This window comes from Saprolegnia parasitica (genome assembly GCF_000151545.1).
Source record: "Saprolegnia parasitica CBS 223.65 unplaced genomic scaffold supercont2.1, whole genome shotgun sequence".
NCBI classification, from domain to species: Eukaryota; Oomycota; class Saprolegniomycetes; order Saprolegniales; family Saprolegniaceae; genus Saprolegnia; species Saprolegnia parasitica.
Window position 1 is genome coordinate 213,528 of NW_012156395.1, and position 16,552 is coordinate 230,079.

General features: G+C 58.2%; 8 protein-coding genes across 8 annotated transcripts; 2 read left to right on the forward strand and 6 right to left on the reverse strand.

The window, feature by feature from the left end:
- Positions 1-9: 9 nt before the first annotated feature.
- On the reverse strand, positions 10-582 carry SPRG_22048 (hypothetical protein; the record flags this gene model as incomplete). Its single annotated transcript, XM_012338737.1, has 2 exons — positions 10-524; positions 577-582. Coding segments are annotated over 2 exons (521 nt in total), but the record flags the coding sequence as incomplete, so codon positions are not given.
- A 681-nt stretch (positions 583-1,263) lies between these two features.
- Positions 1,264-4,807, forward strand: SPRG_00073 (hypothetical protein). Its single transcript, XM_012338189.1, has 9 exons — positions 1,264-2,069; positions 2,118-2,261; positions 2,312-2,440; positions 2,488-2,790; positions 2,835-2,957; positions 3,013-3,135; positions 3,182-3,222; positions 3,268-3,663; positions 3,709-4,807. Exons 1-9 carry the CDS (start codon positions 1,281-1,283, stop codon positions 4,799-4,801), a joined length of 3,141 nt encoding a protein of 1,046 aa, XP_012193579.1. The 5' UTR covers positions 1,264-1,280; the 3' UTR covers positions 4,802-4,807.
- On the reverse strand, positions 4,804-5,929 carry SPRG_00074 (hypothetical protein). The gene is made up of 3 exons (XM_012338190.1): positions 5,685-5,929; positions 5,308-5,627; positions 4,804-5,251 (listed from the first exon to the last, which is right to left on the reverse strand). The coding sequence occupies exons 1-3, from the start codon at positions 5,885-5,887 to the stop codon at positions 4,812-4,814; spliced, it is 963 nt and encodes a 320-aa protein (XP_012193580.1). The 5' UTR covers positions 5,888-5,929; the 3' UTR covers positions 4,804-4,811.
- A 308-nt stretch (positions 5,930-6,237) lies between these two features.
- Positions 6,238-7,183, reverse strand: SPRG_00075 (hypothetical protein). The gene is made up of 4 exons (XM_012338191.1): positions 7,080-7,183; positions 6,596-7,035; positions 6,372-6,554; positions 6,238-6,328 (listed from the first exon to the last, which is right to left on the reverse strand). The coding sequence occupies exons 1-4, from the start codon at positions 7,165-7,167 to the stop codon at positions 6,254-6,256; spliced, it is 786 nt and encodes a 261-aa protein (XP_012193581.1). The 5' UTR covers positions 7,168-7,183; the 3' UTR covers positions 6,238-6,253.
- Positions 7,184-7,664: 481 nt separating this feature from the next.
- SPRG_00076 (hypothetical protein) lies at positions 7,665-10,966 on the reverse strand. Its single transcript, XM_012338192.1, has 8 exons — positions 10,670-10,966; positions 10,426-10,616; positions 10,248-10,380; positions 10,026-10,199; positions 9,515-9,979; positions 8,339-9,461; positions 8,178-8,292; positions 7,665-8,128 (listed from the first exon to the last, which is right to left on the reverse strand). The coding sequence occupies exons 1-8, from the start codon at positions 10,941-10,943 to the stop codon at positions 7,736-7,738; spliced, it is 2,868 nt and encodes a 955-aa protein (XP_012193582.1). The 5' UTR covers positions 10,944-10,966; the 3' UTR covers positions 7,665-7,735.
- A 425-nt stretch (positions 10,967-11,391) lies between these two features.
- SPRG_00077 (hypothetical protein) lies at positions 11,392-12,030 on the forward strand (the record flags this gene model as incomplete). The annotated part of the gene is made up of 2 exons (XM_012338193.1): positions 11,392-11,523; positions 11,776-12,030. The coding sequence occupies 2 exons, from the start codon at positions 11,392-11,394 to the stop codon at positions 12,028-12,030; spliced, it is 387 nt and encodes a 128-aa protein (XP_012193583.1).
- A 434-nt stretch (positions 12,031-12,464) lies between these two features.
- Positions 12,465-13,977, reverse strand: SPRG_00078 (hypothetical protein; the record flags this gene model as incomplete). The annotated part of the gene is made up of 1 exon (XM_012338194.1): positions 12,465-13,977. Exon 1 carries the CDS (start codon positions 13,968-13,970, stop codon positions 12,465-12,467), a length of 1,506 nt encoding a protein of 501 aa, XP_012193584.1. The 5' UTR covers positions 13,971-13,977.
- Positions 13,978-14,423: 446 nt separating this feature from the next.
- Positions 14,424-15,731, reverse strand: SPRG_00079 (hypothetical protein). Its single transcript, XM_012338195.1, has 6 exons — positions 15,419-15,731; positions 15,285-15,373; positions 15,111-15,242; positions 14,833-15,059; positions 14,663-14,787; positions 14,424-14,613 (listed from the first exon to the last, which is right to left on the reverse strand). The coding sequence occupies exons 1-6, from the start codon at positions 15,713-15,715 to the stop codon at positions 14,482-14,484; spliced, it is 1,002 nt and encodes a 333-aa protein (XP_012193585.1). The 5' UTR covers positions 15,716-15,731; the 3' UTR covers positions 14,424-14,481.
- Positions 15,732-16,552: the final 821 nt, after the last annotated feature.

The window sequence follows — 16,552 nt, forward strand, 5'->3', positions numbered from 1 at the left end:
ATGTTGGACGCCGTCTTTGGCGTCGAGTAGAGGTAGCCGGAGAGCGTAGTCGGCAAGGTCACACCCAAAGGGACCGTGACGGCGTGAAGCGTGCTCCACACGTCCTTGATGAAGTCGCAGTCTACGAGGAAGTGGCGGTACGTCTCGTGCGCGGGGCAGAAGAGGCACGCTTGGTCGGCCCTGTCGAGCCAGTGCAAATGTGCGCGGAACTTGACCGCGCGGAGCATCACTTGGTAGACGAAGTCGGCGTACTTGGGTAAGATAGCGTCGGGTAGCCGGAGCTCGGCTGCGGCGGCAACGGCAGCAGGCGCCTCGTAGAAGTTTTCCTCGACGCCCAGGTGGCGGGTCGGTAGCTGCAAGCGCGTCCTTGGCGGGGCACGATGTCGTCGGGCTTCGGCGGGCGTCGTCAGGGTCAACGGCTTGGTAACCTTGTGAAGTCGAACCAGCCATGGCGGCTTGGGAGTCGGGCTTGGCACGGGGCCACACGTGAAGGCGTCGACCGTCGTAGCGAGCCAGCCGAGCCACTTGTCGTTCGGTATCACGTGTGGGCCGAGGTCGCGGCCGCGGCAATTTCACTGTCATGATCGCTCCATCGCATCAAGAGCGCGTTGGCTCCTAGAAGGCTGCGTTAGTATGTCTGCTCACCAGTATCACTTGAGAGATTTCGCAAGCCCAGTATGTGTAGCTTCAACGAGTTTTGTATTGGACTGGACGCTCTGGCTCAAAACTCGCCTTTACACATTAAAGGAAAAATGAGGTTGGCATTGTCAAATTGCTCTGTGGTGCAGATATGACTCTAGGAGCACTGATGCACCAGGCGTCGTCGCTCGTGGTGCCGTCTGAGAACGTGGACGGGTCGTTTACTCCACCCAACAGTCTCTGTGATGACGAGATTGCTGCTCAAGTAGAAGCTGCTGTCCGCGACTCTGCGGCATCCGACGCCAGCGCAGCCCAAACCGCGCATTTAAAGCGCCGAGAGCGCATGCTATGGGGTGCTGTCGCGGCTGTCCTTTTGTTCATGGTCACTGGTGTCGTGGTCCAACTACTCCAAAACCAACGCGCGCCGACCCCAGCGACCCAGCTACCAACGCCGTTCTCCACTGACAACGTCTCCATCGACAACGAAACGAGTAGCACTAGTACCTTGCTCCCGCCTTTGTAGTATCTAATTGTTCAGTAGATTTGAAGTGTTCATGCCCACGCAGTGGTCCATCGCATTCTAAATGTATTTTCCCGTACTTTTCCCGTAAAAATACACGACACCAGAAAGATACGTCGAAATGGAAGGGACGCGGGTCCCGGCGCCGCCGGTCCGGGCCAACACAACCCGCTTCACGCCGGCGCGGCGCCAGATCCGCTCGAGTAGCACGCTGGGAGGTCCATCGTTCATCACCGAGGTCGAGGTGAGCTCCATCCACAACGAGTGGCGCCAAGAGGTCGCAGACGGGACGAGCGACAACGACGACGACGATTCCGAGGCCGACCGCGCGCTCGAGCGAGAGTTTCGCTCGCACGCGCTCACACCGTTCTACAAGGCGGACCCGGAGAAGGGTTTTACAATGGACATTATGATGCTCATCGACATGGCCAAGGTCGGGTCGCTCCGTGACGAGTTCCAGCAAAAGGAGTCGGGCTTGTCCGTGACCGAGTTTGTCACCGTCATGCTGCGCTTCGTGCGCAGCAGCAAGCAGCAGTCGGGTGACAACAAGTCGCATTTGCACGATCTCACGGAGCCCCAGCTCATTGCGTACCTCTCGGAGCTCTTTGCGCAGATCGATATCAACGGCGATGGCACGATGGAGTGGGAAGAGTTTACGTCATTCATCGTCGACACGGGTCTCGAGAGTCAGCAGCCCAATTCGATTCAAATGTACCATCACTCGAGCTGGGAAGACACGTCCAAGCACAGCTCGGGCATCGACCGCATGTACTACTTCCCGACCAACGACCGCCTCGCGCTCTGCGAGTACGGCGGCCACTCGCTTAAAATCTACAACTCCCGCTGCGAGCTCCTCAAAGCACTCAAGTCCCCCGACGGCTTTGTGCTCTGCGCCGAATACGTCGACAAGGTGTCGAATGTTGCTTCTTGCCTCACTTTTCCATCGTAAACCGACTAGCTCAGCCAATATGTTGTCGCGTCGTCGGACCTGCAGCTGCGCTTCTACGACGACACGTCCTACCGCTTGATCAAGAGCTGTCATACGCCCACGTCACAAAACTGTTTGCGGTGGTATCCCCAAGCCAACGTGCTCTTTTCCGGTGTACGCACGCTCGCAACTTGGCTTCCTGCAGGTGTGATTTGTGCGAGTAGAGTGCCAGTGGCATCATCTACGCGTGGGACGCCGACAGGATGGAGGAGCGTCATCACATGGGCGGGATCGGTCGCGACGGGAAGCTCTTGACGCGGTCCCACGACGGCATCGTACTCGACCTCCTCAACGTACTTTGTAGTGTCAAATGACGTCAGGTGACAATTGTGTGATCTAGCTCGAGACGCTCGAGACACTGGCGTCAGCCAGCATGGACAAGAGCATTCGGCTGTGGGACGTGAATACGGGCAAGCACAAGCAGCAGCTCGACGGACACATGAAGGGCGTCCGCGCCCTCGCCTACTCGTCCGAATATCGGTTCTTAGTCTCGGCAGGGTTCGACTTTGACGCACTTGTCTGGAACCCGTATGTGGATCAGCTCATTTTGCGTCTGCACGGGCACCAAAACTCGCTCTGTGGCGTCGAGATCGTCCCCGACACGCCGCAGATCATTACAGCCGACATTGACGGCGTCTTCAAGGTAGACCTTTGCGAAGCATACGACAAAATGTAAATCGCGGTTAGGTGTGGGACATTCGCAACTTTGCGTGCATGCAAACGTTTACTGCGGAAAACGTGAGCCTCGGAGAAATCAAGACATTTGCATCCGTGACGTCCCAGAAGCGAATCGTTGCTGGCGGCAAGCGGGTTTCTCACCATCGATTGCGCGGTGCGGATGCGCTCATGTGAATTTGCGTTATAGATGACGGCATTTGACTATGAAAAGCTGCGCAATCCCAAGCTCACGGACGATTTTCCCGTCTTTGTGGTCCTGTACAACCCCGTGTCGCTCTCGCTCATTACGGCAGCGGGCACCGACATCAAGGTATTCGACCGACATACGTCGGCTTGGGACCACCACCGCTATCTAGATCTGGGATGCAAATCTGGGCAAGCTCCTTCGCGTGTATCGGTATTACTTCAACATCTTTCAGGGGATACAGAAAATCCTTGCTAGAAATGTGAGCACGACGGATGTGACGTCGCTCTGCTTGGACTCTCAGTGCCGCAAGTTTATCGTTGGCGACCACGAAGGCAACGTCCGTGTCTTCGACTACCTCAACGGTGCCCTCATGAAGGCATTTGCATATCCCGAGACAAACGACCGCGCCCACTTGGGCGAAGTCGCGCGCTTGGTCTACTGCAACGCGTACCGCAGCGTCATTTCCGCGTCGTGGGACACGACCGTCTGCATCCACGACGAGTCCGACCCCGAGCGCGGCGTGCTCCTCCGAAAAATGACCGGCGGCCACACGGGGGATATCACGAGCCTCGCCTACTCGCACACCCTCTCGCTCATCGCAACGGGGTCGCTCGACTGCATGGTGCAAATCTGGGACTACGAGTTTGGCCGGTACTTCCTCGATCTCAACCCGCAACACTGAATTCGCATGTGTAGGCTCGACGGGACGTGTATTGGGCACACAAGCGGCATCTCGAGCCTTCTCTTCCTCGACCCGTACCCGCTCCTCGCAGTTTGCGACCTCCACGGTAACGTGTGTCTCTGGGCCATGCGTCCGAGCAAGTACAAGTACCGCTGCGTGCTGCGTTTTCGCGTGCAAACGACTCTGTCCCTCACCAAGCGGCACGGCGCATCGCATTTGCCCGTCATGACCACGCACGTCCACACAAAGCCGCTCACGCGCCGGCAAAAAGCGATCGGCTTCGTCCCGTCCAGCGCGATTCTCGACTACTTTCTCATTGGCGGCGACGACAAGGGCGTCCTGAGCGTGTGGAACCTCTACCCGTTGCTGCATAAATTGGAGGCAGACTTTGGCATCCGAGCCATGGACAAGGCCGTCGAGTGCGTCAACCCGGGGCGCAATCTGCGCATTCACGCGGCCGAGCTCGTGCGCAAGACCAAGGACACGCCCGAGTGGCTCTCGTACGCGGCCCGCGACCCGCAAACCACGTTTCACTTTAGCCGCGAGAGCCAAATGCCGCTGCTTCGCTTGCAGCAGCTCGAGGCAGTGCACCAATGGCGTGCGCACGACGACGTCATCTACTCGATCCAAGTCGTGCTCGACCACAGCACCGTGACGCTCGTCTCGTCCTCGTTTGACCGGATGGTCAAACTCTGGCGCCTCGACGGCGAGAGCCTCGGGGCGCTCACGCAGGGCGACATGGAGCTCGGGAAGCAGCCGTACAAGTTCCCCATCGACTACCAGCACCGCGAATTTGAAAAGCTGGTGCACGCCAAGACCGTCATCAAGCAAGTCCGGAAAACGAAAAAGGAGGACGAGAGTCGGGACCCTGTCCGCGTCTTGCGGCCCAAAGCACCGCCACCACCCGCCATCGAGAGCATGCGCGAATACCTCGACGGTCCGCCGGGGTCGGACGCGTCCGGGAGTCTGCCGCCCCTGCATCTCAAGTCGGCTTCGGCGACATGGACCAAGCTACGCAAGACGCCGCGCATCAAACCCGTCTCAGCGCGCGGGGCGGGCCGCTCGATCCGCGGGAAACGCGCCGATAACACAAGGAAAGAATCGTAAGAGCCGATTGTTACTTTGTCTGACTGCTGTTGCCTTCATCTTCGTCCATGGGGCCGACGACCGCGAGGATCTGGGTCTGCAGCACCGCGGCTTCGTCGTCGCGACCCGCAGCCCGGAGCGCCTCGGCCCAGTTGTGCATGGCCGTGATCGTTTCCATGTGCTCCAAGCCGAGCTTGGCCTCGCGGATCTCGGTCGTCGCCTGGAAGAGATCGATGGCCTCGTCGAGCTTCCCGAGCTCCTTGTAGACGATGCCAACGTTATTCATTGCGAGCGCCGTCAGCGTCGAGTCGCGCCCGAGCTTGGCTTGTAGCCGCTCCATGGCCTCGACGACCATCTCTTCGCCCTTCTCCTTCTTGTGCGTGTGCCACAGCAGCATGCCAACGTTCGACATGCCAATCGCAATGTCCGGGTGGTCGTTCGCGAGGTTTTCCTTGCGAATGCGCAGCGATTCTATCCAAGATGAAAGATTGGAAAAGATGATCATCATCGAGGATCGATGCGAGGACCTTGAAAGCAGTCGAGCGCGTTGTCGAGGGCCTCGACCTTTTGCATGCCCGAAAGCACGTGCGACTGGAGGCGGTAGACGCCGCCGAGGTTGTGCAAGGTCGTCGCGAACGATGCATGGCCTTCGCCGACGCACTCCTTGTAGACACGGAGGGCCTCTTCGTACGTTGCAATCGCGTCCGTGAGCTGGCTCAGGTTCTTCTGCATGAGCGCAATGTTGTTGAGCGTGCTCGCGTACACGGGGTGGTCGTTGCCAAAGTGGTCCTTGACCGTATCCCGGCAGATGAGCGCCATGTCCAGCGCCGCCTCAAAGTCGCCTTGGCTACAGCATGTTTGAAGTCGCTTCGAGGAAGGAAGCATGCAGGCATGGCGTACGTACGTGTAGAACTCGCGGACCTTTTGCTGCATGCCAGCAATGTTGGACTCGGTGTCGGCAAAGTGCGCCCGGCCGGGTGTCGACGTCACGGGCACGTGAAGCTTGGACGAGAAGGCGCGCGCCGGCTGCAGCACTTGGCGGCGCGTCGCGTGGAGGAGCGGTGCCACGGCGACCGCCGAGCGTCGCACGAGTCGGGCGAAGACCATTGGATCAATGCAGGACCAAGCCGAATTCCGCAAGCGTCGACCGATTTTCACCTCGAAATTCGGATGCTTTGTATTGCTTTCAAGCGCTCGACATGTTATTTAACAGCTGGACGTTGAAGTTGCCGGAAACGGCATGCGCGATATCGCAAGGATGGGCATGATGCTTGATGGACTAGAAGACTAGGAGACGGTGTGTAGAAGCGCACGGGATGGCAAGGCCGACATGGCGAGAACCCGCCTGTATACATGCTACGTCGCAGCACGCTATCTTGCCAGAGCTTGTCGCAACTGCTATCTGCACGCCATTTCGCCGCAATCCGACGTCCAAGAACATACAACAGAAAACGATTCACATGTATAGCAGCACTAGACGTGGACAAGAAGCCGCGACGTTTCGCGGGCTGACTGCGGCGTCGAGGGCAGTGTCCGCAGCGAGTAGACCTAACGCATCGCATGTTGGTATGCTTCAGTGAACGCATCGTACGAGGTAGTTGCCGATGGGCACGAGCCATGGGAGGAAGATGGCGTAGAGGCTGAAAGCGTCGTCGTCCGTGGCCGTAGAAAGCCACATGACGAGCGGAAGTACGGGGAGGAAGAGGCAGATAACGCTGACTGTGACGCGCAAGATGGCTCGAACGTCCTTTGCTTCGTCCTCAAGCGCACGCGGCTAGCATCCGATAAGACACGAGAAGTTTGCATAAGACGTACGAGTAGCATGGCGATCGCTGCGAGGAAGGCCCACGTCGGAAGAAAGACAGCGGGCCATGACCAGGGTAGGATGGCGTCGGCGTGGAGGCCGAGGACAATTGCTTGCACGCCGACGATGGCTTGCCACTGCAACGTCACGAGGAGATAGAGTGTCCAGCCGTAGCACGGCAGCAGCACCATACTGCAAAAGGGCCAACTCACTGCGCCGCCGACGCGAAGCGTGAGCAACAGATGGAAGAGGAAGAAGCAAAAGTAGGCTGCGAACGCCGTGTCGCCTTGCTTTGCGACCTCCAAGCAGCTCGTGGTTTCGTGCGCGCAGCGGTACCGGTAGTGGCGCACGTAAAAGGCGCAAAGCGGCAGCGAGAGCCAAAGCCATGTCGTGTCCATCTCGCCCGAGTGCCATATAATGTGCTCTTGCACCTTGATGGCGATCAAGACGCCTACCACGCAAGTCAGGAGAAGGAGGAGGAGAACGAAGTAGTACTTGTCAGCATCGCCAGCAGCAGCGAGGACGTGTGGCGCTCCACATCGCAGGCCGTGGCCCACACGCGCTTGGCAATGGAGCTGGCCATGGTTGGAGGTTTGTTGAAAAATGACGGCCGCGGCTAGAACCAGCGAGTAGCTTTGCATTTTTATTGACACGCAAAAATAAAATAAATAATAAAATAAGTTCTGTGATGGGTCGGCCATAGCCACGGCTCGCGACGCAGAGACGCGCTCAAGAGGTAGCTGTCGCAATTCTAATCGTCACAAGAGAAGGAAGCAGGCGTGAAGAAGGCATTTGCTGCCACAGGTCATCTCAGTAACAAACGTCCTCAACGGCTCCGAAAGCTCCGAGAGATCGGCTCGCGTGACGAGACAGGCGACGGAGCCGTGGATGGGGCAAGGACGAGCTCGATGTCTTGAGTAGCCTGTATAATCAACTTCAACGTCGCAGTGCTTTGATTCTCTTCGGGTGCACGGTGCTGCCGTTTGATGATATGGATCTGGTTCGGCACGCTGGCGTAATTTTGCTCGCACCAACATGCTAGTACGGCTGTGTTGCTTCGACGTAGACTCCTCGCAACGCGTGGGTTTATACAAGGACACGGTCCACATTGCACGATACATAATGGACCAGCCTACGCCTATATCTACTCTCTACATCGCGTCGAGCTCGCCGAGCTCCATCTCAAAATCGCAGTCGCTCAGCGACGACGCGTGGTTGAAGCGCGCGTCGCTAACGAGAGGCATCATGCCGCTCGCCTCCATGTCGATGCGATGCAAATCGTCGTCGTCGCCGTCTTCATCGTCGTCGTCGTCTTCGTCAAAGTCGTCTTCGTCGACGCCAAAGTCCATGGCAAACGCTCCCGCCACGGCCACCTCGACGGGCTCGGCCTTGACCGAGAAGAGCGCGGCGGTCGGCGCGGGTGGCGGAAGCGCACCGGATGTTGGCGCGGGCCGTTTGACGAGCACGGAACCTAGCGCCGTCGGGCCGTCGTCCGTGAGCGTGTTGCAGCGCTTGGTCGCGGGACACTTTTTGTAGCAGTGAAACTAGCCACGACATGAGCTTTGGTGCACATTCCAAACGTCTTGAAGCTACCTTGCGTCGGCAGACCGTCGACCGGTTCTTTCCGCAGCAGCACATTTCCTTGCAGACAGGGCATCCGCCAATAAAGGTCTGTGCGCCATGCTCTTCGACCATCTTCTCGGCGCATCTACACACGATACATCAGTCGATGTAACAACTTGACACGTTGATACTTTTGGCAAAAAATGTGTGGGCACGTCAGGCAACGCACGTTCTTCTTGCGGAGGTTGCCACACCGATGGCAGCTCGCGCGGTGGCGCACGGTACCGTCGGCGTCCGTCGTGAGGTCGCTTGGCAGCGCCTCCTTGTTGTGCAGCACCGCACTCGCGTCCGCGGGCTCTGAGTCGTACACGGGCTCGTGGCCGTCGTAAAAGAGGAGCGAATGGTTCGCTGACGTCTGGAGCGTCCCGACGCCACCGATGGTCGGTGTTGGCAGCGCCGACGTCGCCGCCGACGAAGACGACTCGGAGCTCGGGTCCTCCTCCTTGAAGCTCGAGAAGAGCGACGAGCTTTCGACCATGTCGATGATCCCAAATGCGTCGTCGAGCTCGAGCGCGCCATTCATATTGAGGCCGAGCTCGTTGCCCGAGAAGAACGTGTTGTTCATCATATCGGGCGGCAAGCCCCACATCGACGAGATCGCAGAGTCCTGCGCCTCTTCGTCGTCGTCCGGCGCCCATTGGAGCATGTCATCGAGGGACGTGACCGGCATCGAGGGTGGCTTCTGGACCGCAGCCGGCGGTTGCTTGGCCTTCTTCTTCATGAGCGCTTCCTTCGCCTTGGCGAGCGAGTTGTCGAGAGGCGTCAGCGCAGGCTTGCGCGGCGGGCCCGTGAGCGCCGTCGAGGGCACGGGCACGTGGGCGCAAATGCAGTGGCGCTTGACGCAATTCCGGCACTGAACGCACTTCTTCAGATGGCACTTGCACACCTTCTTGTCCTTCTTTCCGATCAGAAACGAGTTGAGCGGCAGCATGAGCGGCGTCGCCTTGACGTCCTTCTTGGAGAGCGTCTTTGGCGGCGCCTTCGGGTCCTTCGTGCCGAGCAGCAGCTGGAGCGAGTCGAGCATGTCCTTGATGTCGGGCATGTCGCGCAGCCGAAGGAGCGGCACGAGCTGCCCGAGGCCAAGCGTCTCAAACACTGTAATTGGCTCGCATTTCGTGAGCCGCTGCACGTAGAGCTGGAGCGCCGGCACCATCCAGTAGCGGACAATATCCGGCGACGTGAGCGCGTCAAACTGCGACGCCATCGTCACGAGTGGCCACGCACCGAGTTGCAGCTGGCACGTGTTGAGCATCGCTAGTGCACAAAATCATCGTTAAAAACCCAACAAAAAACAGAAAAAAACATACCCGACTTGCGGCCAAGGCGCTCTTCAAAGTCAAGCGCTTGCATCTGCGCGTGGAGGTGGTACCCGTGGAGAAAGTAGCTCGTGAGAAAGACGGCCGTCGAGGGCTTGTCTTGGCCCGTCGGCTTGGGCACATAGAGCGCGTACATCCAACCGGACGGAATGAGGAGCGTCGACGTGGGCTGGACCTCGCACTTGATGCACTTGTCGACCGTGTCGGCAAAGAAGAGCGAGCTCGAGAACGACGAGAGCTGCCACTCCATAAACTTGTCAAAGCGTGCGGCCGACGGCGGAATGAGGTACACCCAGAGCGGCAGTCCGTGCAGATGGTGCAGCCACGCCGAGCTGCCGTTGGCATTCATGCGAAAGTCGCGGTACGTGCCCGCGCCGTACACGGCAGCATACGTGTTGGGGTTGCGCGTCGACGACGACCGGTTGAGCTGGTGGAACCAGTCCATGTCCTGGACAGCTACAAGCAGATTTGATGCGATGCGTGGGCGATTGGTGGCGAGTACCTTGCGGCGGCGACACGTGGTACTCGAGCGGCGTGTCGACGATAGGAAACTCGACGTTGTGCGGCCACTCGTCCAGCGACTGGTTGGACGAGGCGAGCGTGGCGACGTCGGCGTACGAGATCGCCCGGTACGCTTGCGACGCATTGTCGATCGTCTTGATGATGCTAGAGGAAGCTATCGTCATATGAGCCATCACGATATGCGGTCATGTGGATGGGCTACCAATTGTGTTGGGCAAGTCGTCGACCTGCAGCATGGTCGAGGGCACGACGAGGCCGGGGACGTTGCCGACCGCGTCCTCGACAAGGATCGGCTCCTGGAAGCCATGGCTCTGGATGGCCGTGATCACGAGGCTCTATATCCATGATGGGTGATGTGATGTTGGAGAAGCGACGCGTACCGACGGCGCCATGCGGCGGATGCCGGACCGAGCAAACATGCCTGCATGGAGAAGGTGATGGAACTTCTCGCTCGTCTTGTCGACGGCAATGGATACGTTCATCGTCGAGAGCTCCTTCATGTTGAGCGAGGCAAACTGGCGCGGGAGCGGCAAGAGCGACGCATCGGCCGTCTTCGTGGGAGCGGCTGCAACTGCAAAAATGCAGACGTTGAGGAGACGCTAGTGAGAGGAGATTGGGACGTACACTTGATCTTGGCGCCTTGGTTCGTGCACGACGGGCAGGCGTACTGGGCGATCGCAAACGCCTTCTCTTCCGTCATCTGCACGCAGTTGCCGTGGAACCATCGGTCGCAGTGGGCACACTCGATCATGAAGCGCTTCGGGTCGTAGCCTTGGCGGCAGATGCACAGCGCGAGCGTCCCGCCGTCCATGGCGGCCGCGTCGTTGTTGCTGCTGCCGTCGGCGGCCTTGGCCTTGGCGTCGTGCGCGAGGCCATGTCCATGCGCCGCCGTCGTCATTGCGTGCGTGGATGGCTTTGATAAAAACACGCAATATTTCCGCCCTTTTTATTTCGCCCGTCGCATAGGAAAGACAAGTCATTTTAAATGGGATAGCGGCAGAGACAGGGGGTTCAGTGAGACGCGTTCAAGTCATTTCAACGCGTTAAACCTATTTAACGCAGGACTCCGCCTGTTGAAGTTGGATGGAATCACATGCGTGTACTTTTGGTACTGAGCGAAAGCATCGACCGTTGGTGGATGCTAGAGGATAGTCAGGGCTATGCAAGGGTACATAAATTGAATTTATGTACCCTTGGGGCTATGGCAGCAAGATGCATTAGGACGACTGTGTGCATCATACTCGACTGTTCATTCTTACGAGGCCTGGTATCTTCAACATCGTGCGATCCTTTTCATCCGGATACGATGCCCGGTTTCGTGCGACTGCTCAAATTCGCGCCCAAGCATGACCAAGCGGCTTGCTTCGACGGCCCTGCCGCCGTCGGTCTTCGCGCCTTCGCTGGCGACGCTACATGCTCGTGTCCAAGAAAAGAGACGACGTGTGTCCATCTTCGGCGTCCGCAACGGCAATAAGATTGTGCTCATGTCGACAGCCTTGCCGATCTTAACCTGGTTCTGCATATCGGCAAGTCCGACATGTGGACAACGCTGACGGACCCGCTGACGGCCAAACCCTTTCTCTCGTGCATTGCCTCATGGGTCACGAAAGCTGGGATGCTCCGTCGTCTATATTGGATGGACTACGGCGGGCTTTACGCGCTCTTGGCGCAGTGCTCTAGCCTTGTCGTCCTCGCGTACCCACCGTTGCTCAAGATCGTGGCGTCTCCAGCTCACCGTGTGTCCGATCCCATCGTTCACTGCATCGAGGCCCACTATGATGGCCGCTCCGATCGCTCGGTGGCTTGCGTCGGGCCACGCGGTGCGTTTGAAGCTCGGCGGCTTTGAAGGCCTCGGTCTCGCCCAAGCAATCGAACGATCGCCAACGCTGTCGCACTTGGTCTTGGACAATTCCTCAGCCATTACCACGCGTTTCGTGGCTACTGGTCGTGCGCTCCCACACATCACGCATCTCAAGTACTACTAGTACGACATGCCAGCCTCCCCGCTGCTCACGGTTTACAATCCCGTCGTGCTCAAGCTTTGTGGAAATTCGCGGCAGACCTCAGCGGCCACCTGCCCGTGCTTCCCCTTTTGACGACGCTTAAAGAGCTCTCTCTCTTCACGATGGCAGCATGAAGAAACGGCCCGATGTGCCCTTCCGTGGCCCGCGACGACACGCATCCGCGCCATCCGAGTAGGCGACGTCAGCTTCTCCTTCAAGACCCGGCGTTTGCTTCTCGACTGGGCCGAGCGCTCAGACCACTTTGACACCCTAGAGTGGTCCGACAGTGAACACCAAGCCTGCTTCGATGGCGAGGATCTCCGAGGCCGCATCCAAGCCGACGACATCGCAGCTTCGCGCGTTGACAAGCTTGTACTAGTTCTGCGTACGCACGAAAAAACAATGTTTTCTCCAGCTTACCACGAGGTACGCAAACGACAGCGGTCGCTCTGTTTGTTCTGCGCACCAAGGGCATCCACGACATATGCGTCGGCGTTGAGCGGAAGCTTGTCAAAGAAGAAGGGTACGTCACGGACCAGCGCCAGTACCCGCAAGACTGCAAGCTCGTCGTCGCCGTGCAGCAGGGGCACGATGAAGAGCAGATCGCGGACGTGACGTCCCGCGGCGATGAGCTCTGGGAGCACGTAAAAGATGTCTGCTGGCAGTATCGTGGACCTGGGCGACACATTCAGCCACTTCAAGCACGGCAGGCGCGGCACGCCAGCAAGCACCGTAGACACCGCGTCGCAGCTCAATGGGACGGTATCCAAGCGGAGCATCTGCAGATGCGGGCATGTCGTGACAAGGGTTTCCATGAGCAGCGTCGCAAAGTCGCGCGTTCCGATCGTGCTTTGTACGACCGCAAGGTCCTGCAGCGCCGGGAGATGGGACAAACCCGCGAGGAACGCGTCGACGCCGTCAGCCTGCAATGCGCTGACTTCGAGCTTTGACAGTTGACGAAACATCGGCGCCGCTGCGGAGCATTGGACCAATTGCCCAAAGACGTTGCAGCTGAAATGGTCAAGGTGCGTAGAACCAAGTGCCGTCGCGAGGCTCTCGATCGTGACGTCGTCGATCTCGGCGTCGATAGGAGCTTCAAGGCTCAATTCGACGCGCCGCAGTGACGCTGGGAGCTTCCGACCGTGGAAGCCCGAGAGGTTGGTAACACTGAGGAGGATGAGCTCTTCAAGAGCTGTGTTGGCTTGGAGCGCGTCGCAGAACACCATCGCCGCGTCCTCGTCCATGCTGATGACGTTCTCCACGTGAAGTGAGATCCTCGGCGCGGTCGTTAGCCACGTCGCCAAGAGATGACCGAGCCGCGGCGTCGCGCGAGCGTGCTGTAGATCAATGGTCAATCTCCCGAGATTGGCGTGTTTGATCGGATCGGCGATCACCGCAAGAAGATCGCTGAGCTCGATGTGTTCGTCGTCCGCGTCACGCTGGGCCAAAACGTTGATCCAGATCTCCCACAGATTGGGGCACTGGAGCAGAAGCTCGGCAACCTGACGACCTTGGCCGTCGATCATGATGAGCTCGTCAAACTCGACAGAGAGGTAGTGGATAGAGGCGCCGAGGTGCGGAACGATCGAGCTCAAATGTTCTGCGTGCTGGATCGTGCATTCGATTTCGATCTGCGGGCGCAGCGGCAGTGTCTTGCAAATCTGTGCCAGTACGGCAGACGGCAAGTCCGTGTCGTTAATCACGATGCTTGGCCAGGCGACTTCGACACTAGCCGGCGGCGAAGCGGTGAGTGCCAGAAACGCTGCGAGCGCCGGCGTCCAGAGCGATTGCGGGACTGCGTGCACAAAGCTCGTGAAGTCCTCAGAGCTATCGATGGACGTTGCAATCGCCTCGATCACGTGCGGCAGCAGGAGCGCGTCTGGCGACGCCGTGCGAGCGGCCTTCATACGTCCGTCGGTCATTCCACTCAAATGCAACGGAATAGGCCATGCTGTTTGATTCGTCGAGCCTCCCATCAATGAGCCAATCAAAGCCAAGTTTTCGAGCAGGTACCGGAACTTGTCGTACCGGTTGCTCTCCATCGTTGGCTAGGTATCGCCTCTTGTTTCTGAGATGCAACGTCGCGCCCTGCGGAGCGTGGGCACCACGGATGGCGTTGGCCAAGGCGGTGGCATCAAGCGCCGCGTTGAAACACCAATCAAACTCCAAGGTGCGCACGCTGGCCTCAATGCACCGCCGAAGTTCGTCGCCTTGCAAGCAGAGAGAGCTATCGTTGGTAGAAACGGACGTTCGTGAGAGTTTTCCAAGATGGGCCGATCTCACAGCCCACTAAAGAAATAGTATACTCTGGCTCTAGACGACGCGAGCTCGTGTTCTTGACCGATCAAAAAAGGATCACACGATGACTAGAACAAGGGGAGACAACTTGTACAAAACAACACTGAGTGGAATCTATACAATAGCAATCATCTTTCACGCATTCAGCGTCGTGTAGCCGCGGTAGGCGTTGGTGACCAAATCAAACTCACATACGGGACTTGCAACGCGCAGTTTCTTGCGGTACTGGACAACAAACTTGTACTGCGTACGCAGCACCCACCAAATCTACCCATGTCCAGTCAGCCAAATAAGAAATATAGCATAAACCACAAACCTCGTAATCGCCGAGACACACGGTGCGTGACATATTGCCCTTATAGAAGAGGGGGAGCGTCGTTGTCCGGTAGCCGTTGGGGAGCTCTGCGAAGAGGCGCGTTTGCGCCAAGATCGTCTCGTCGTCTAAGACACAGTATGCCACAAAACTCAAAAACAGCGCGAAAATACTGGGTTTGTGGAGCTCGAGAAACGTGCCGCAGTGATTGTCGAGCGCAAAGCCGCCCATGCACTGCATGATGAAGGCTGTTTGCATGTACGCGACCGAGACGCAGTGGGGCTTGGCGCGGCCATCGAACGTGTAGCACGACGAGAGAGCATTCACAGACCCATTGTTGTCCCAGCAGGCAGGAAAGCTCTGGCTTGCACTCGACTCGATCGCAAAATCCAAGTCGACGCTACCGGTAAGACATGATTCTTGCGGCTCCACCCAGTGCGACTCCATCTACCACGTTGACGCGTAGTCGATCGCAAACGAGAGGGACCCGTCGGCAGCGTGCACGGTCGTGTTGCGGTAGACCTTGCCGCCAGCGTCCACGAGGCAGTCGGGGTCGAAGACGGACGGGAAATCGCCAATCCGGCTAGACCCTGAGGTGATCGACATATTGGATACGGCAGCGTACCTCACACGGGCGGCCATTGGAGCGCCGTACTCATCCAGCAGCGACGCCACGCCGTTGGCGTTGATGTTGGAGCCTGGCACCACATACGCCTAGAGAGCGCGTTCAGCCTCCAAGTGTATTGCTAGGATGCGTACAGGAGTGCCAAACTGATCTTGACAGCAGCCTGGTCCCGACGAACTGCACGGGTCGACGAGAAGACTGATGGTGTACTGCGGACTCGCCTTGTCGTTGATAACGTTGTACTCGTAGTAGTCGAGGTTGATGAACGGCGTTGCAATGTCTGCGGCTTGGTCGGCCTGCAAGTCGATCTGCGCCGTCGTGTACTCCAGAACTTCGATGCTCGAGCTTTCGTTGGGGTACGGCACGACTGTCGTCGTTGCGGTTGTTGCCGTCGCCGAGAGAGCAGCGAGCCATGCAACAAGGCGCCCCATCAAGATCCAAAAACGATGGCCTTTCTGCCAGTGACTACAAACACGCAACTTTAGAATCCTGCGTCATCTCGGGTGTGGTAAAACTTTACTGCAGCACCGGGACGAGGAATAGCCCTGTGATGGACGCGTCGACATCGTCAGCCTGCAACGCGCCGTAGTAGTAGAGATCAACCGGCGCGAGATCGAGGCTTCTCGCATGGAACTTCGTGCCGATGATGCGAGCTACGTCGAGTCCGCCGGTGGTACGCAAGGTTTTTCTCACTCCTTCGCCGACCCATCGTCCGTGCATGCTAGAAGCCGCGATGGCCCAGGCGAAGCGAGAAGATGCGCGACGCAGGAGAGCAAACGAGCGAAAGCGCAAGGCCGGCACTCGAAAAGAAGCTCTCGCTTTGGCGCAACGCAGCCTCAATGCGCTCCCTACGCACCGCTGCGATGACTGCCACGACAACCAATCACCAATGGCCCTGTGCGCAGATCCTGCCAGCATGCACGCACCCACCCACAAACGGATGGATCAACGACCAAGACGTCACAAGGGATCTGCTGGCTTTGAAGATGAGGGTTTCCAACGTCGACGGTGCGAATCTTTGTATGTTGTTGGATCGGAATGGTGACTTATCGACGAACACATTTAGCTGCCACCACAACGCCCGATGATTGCTAAAGCACAAGTATCGACAACTGTCCTGCATACCCGATAAAGGAAGGAGAGCATGCAGCAAGCGTGCCCACCAAAGATTAGCATAGTGGTTGACAATGATCTGTACATCATCGGTCTATCGCATTGCGAGCTACTTGGGAATTGCTTTAGTGGTCCATTCAGCTCGTTTCCCGGCT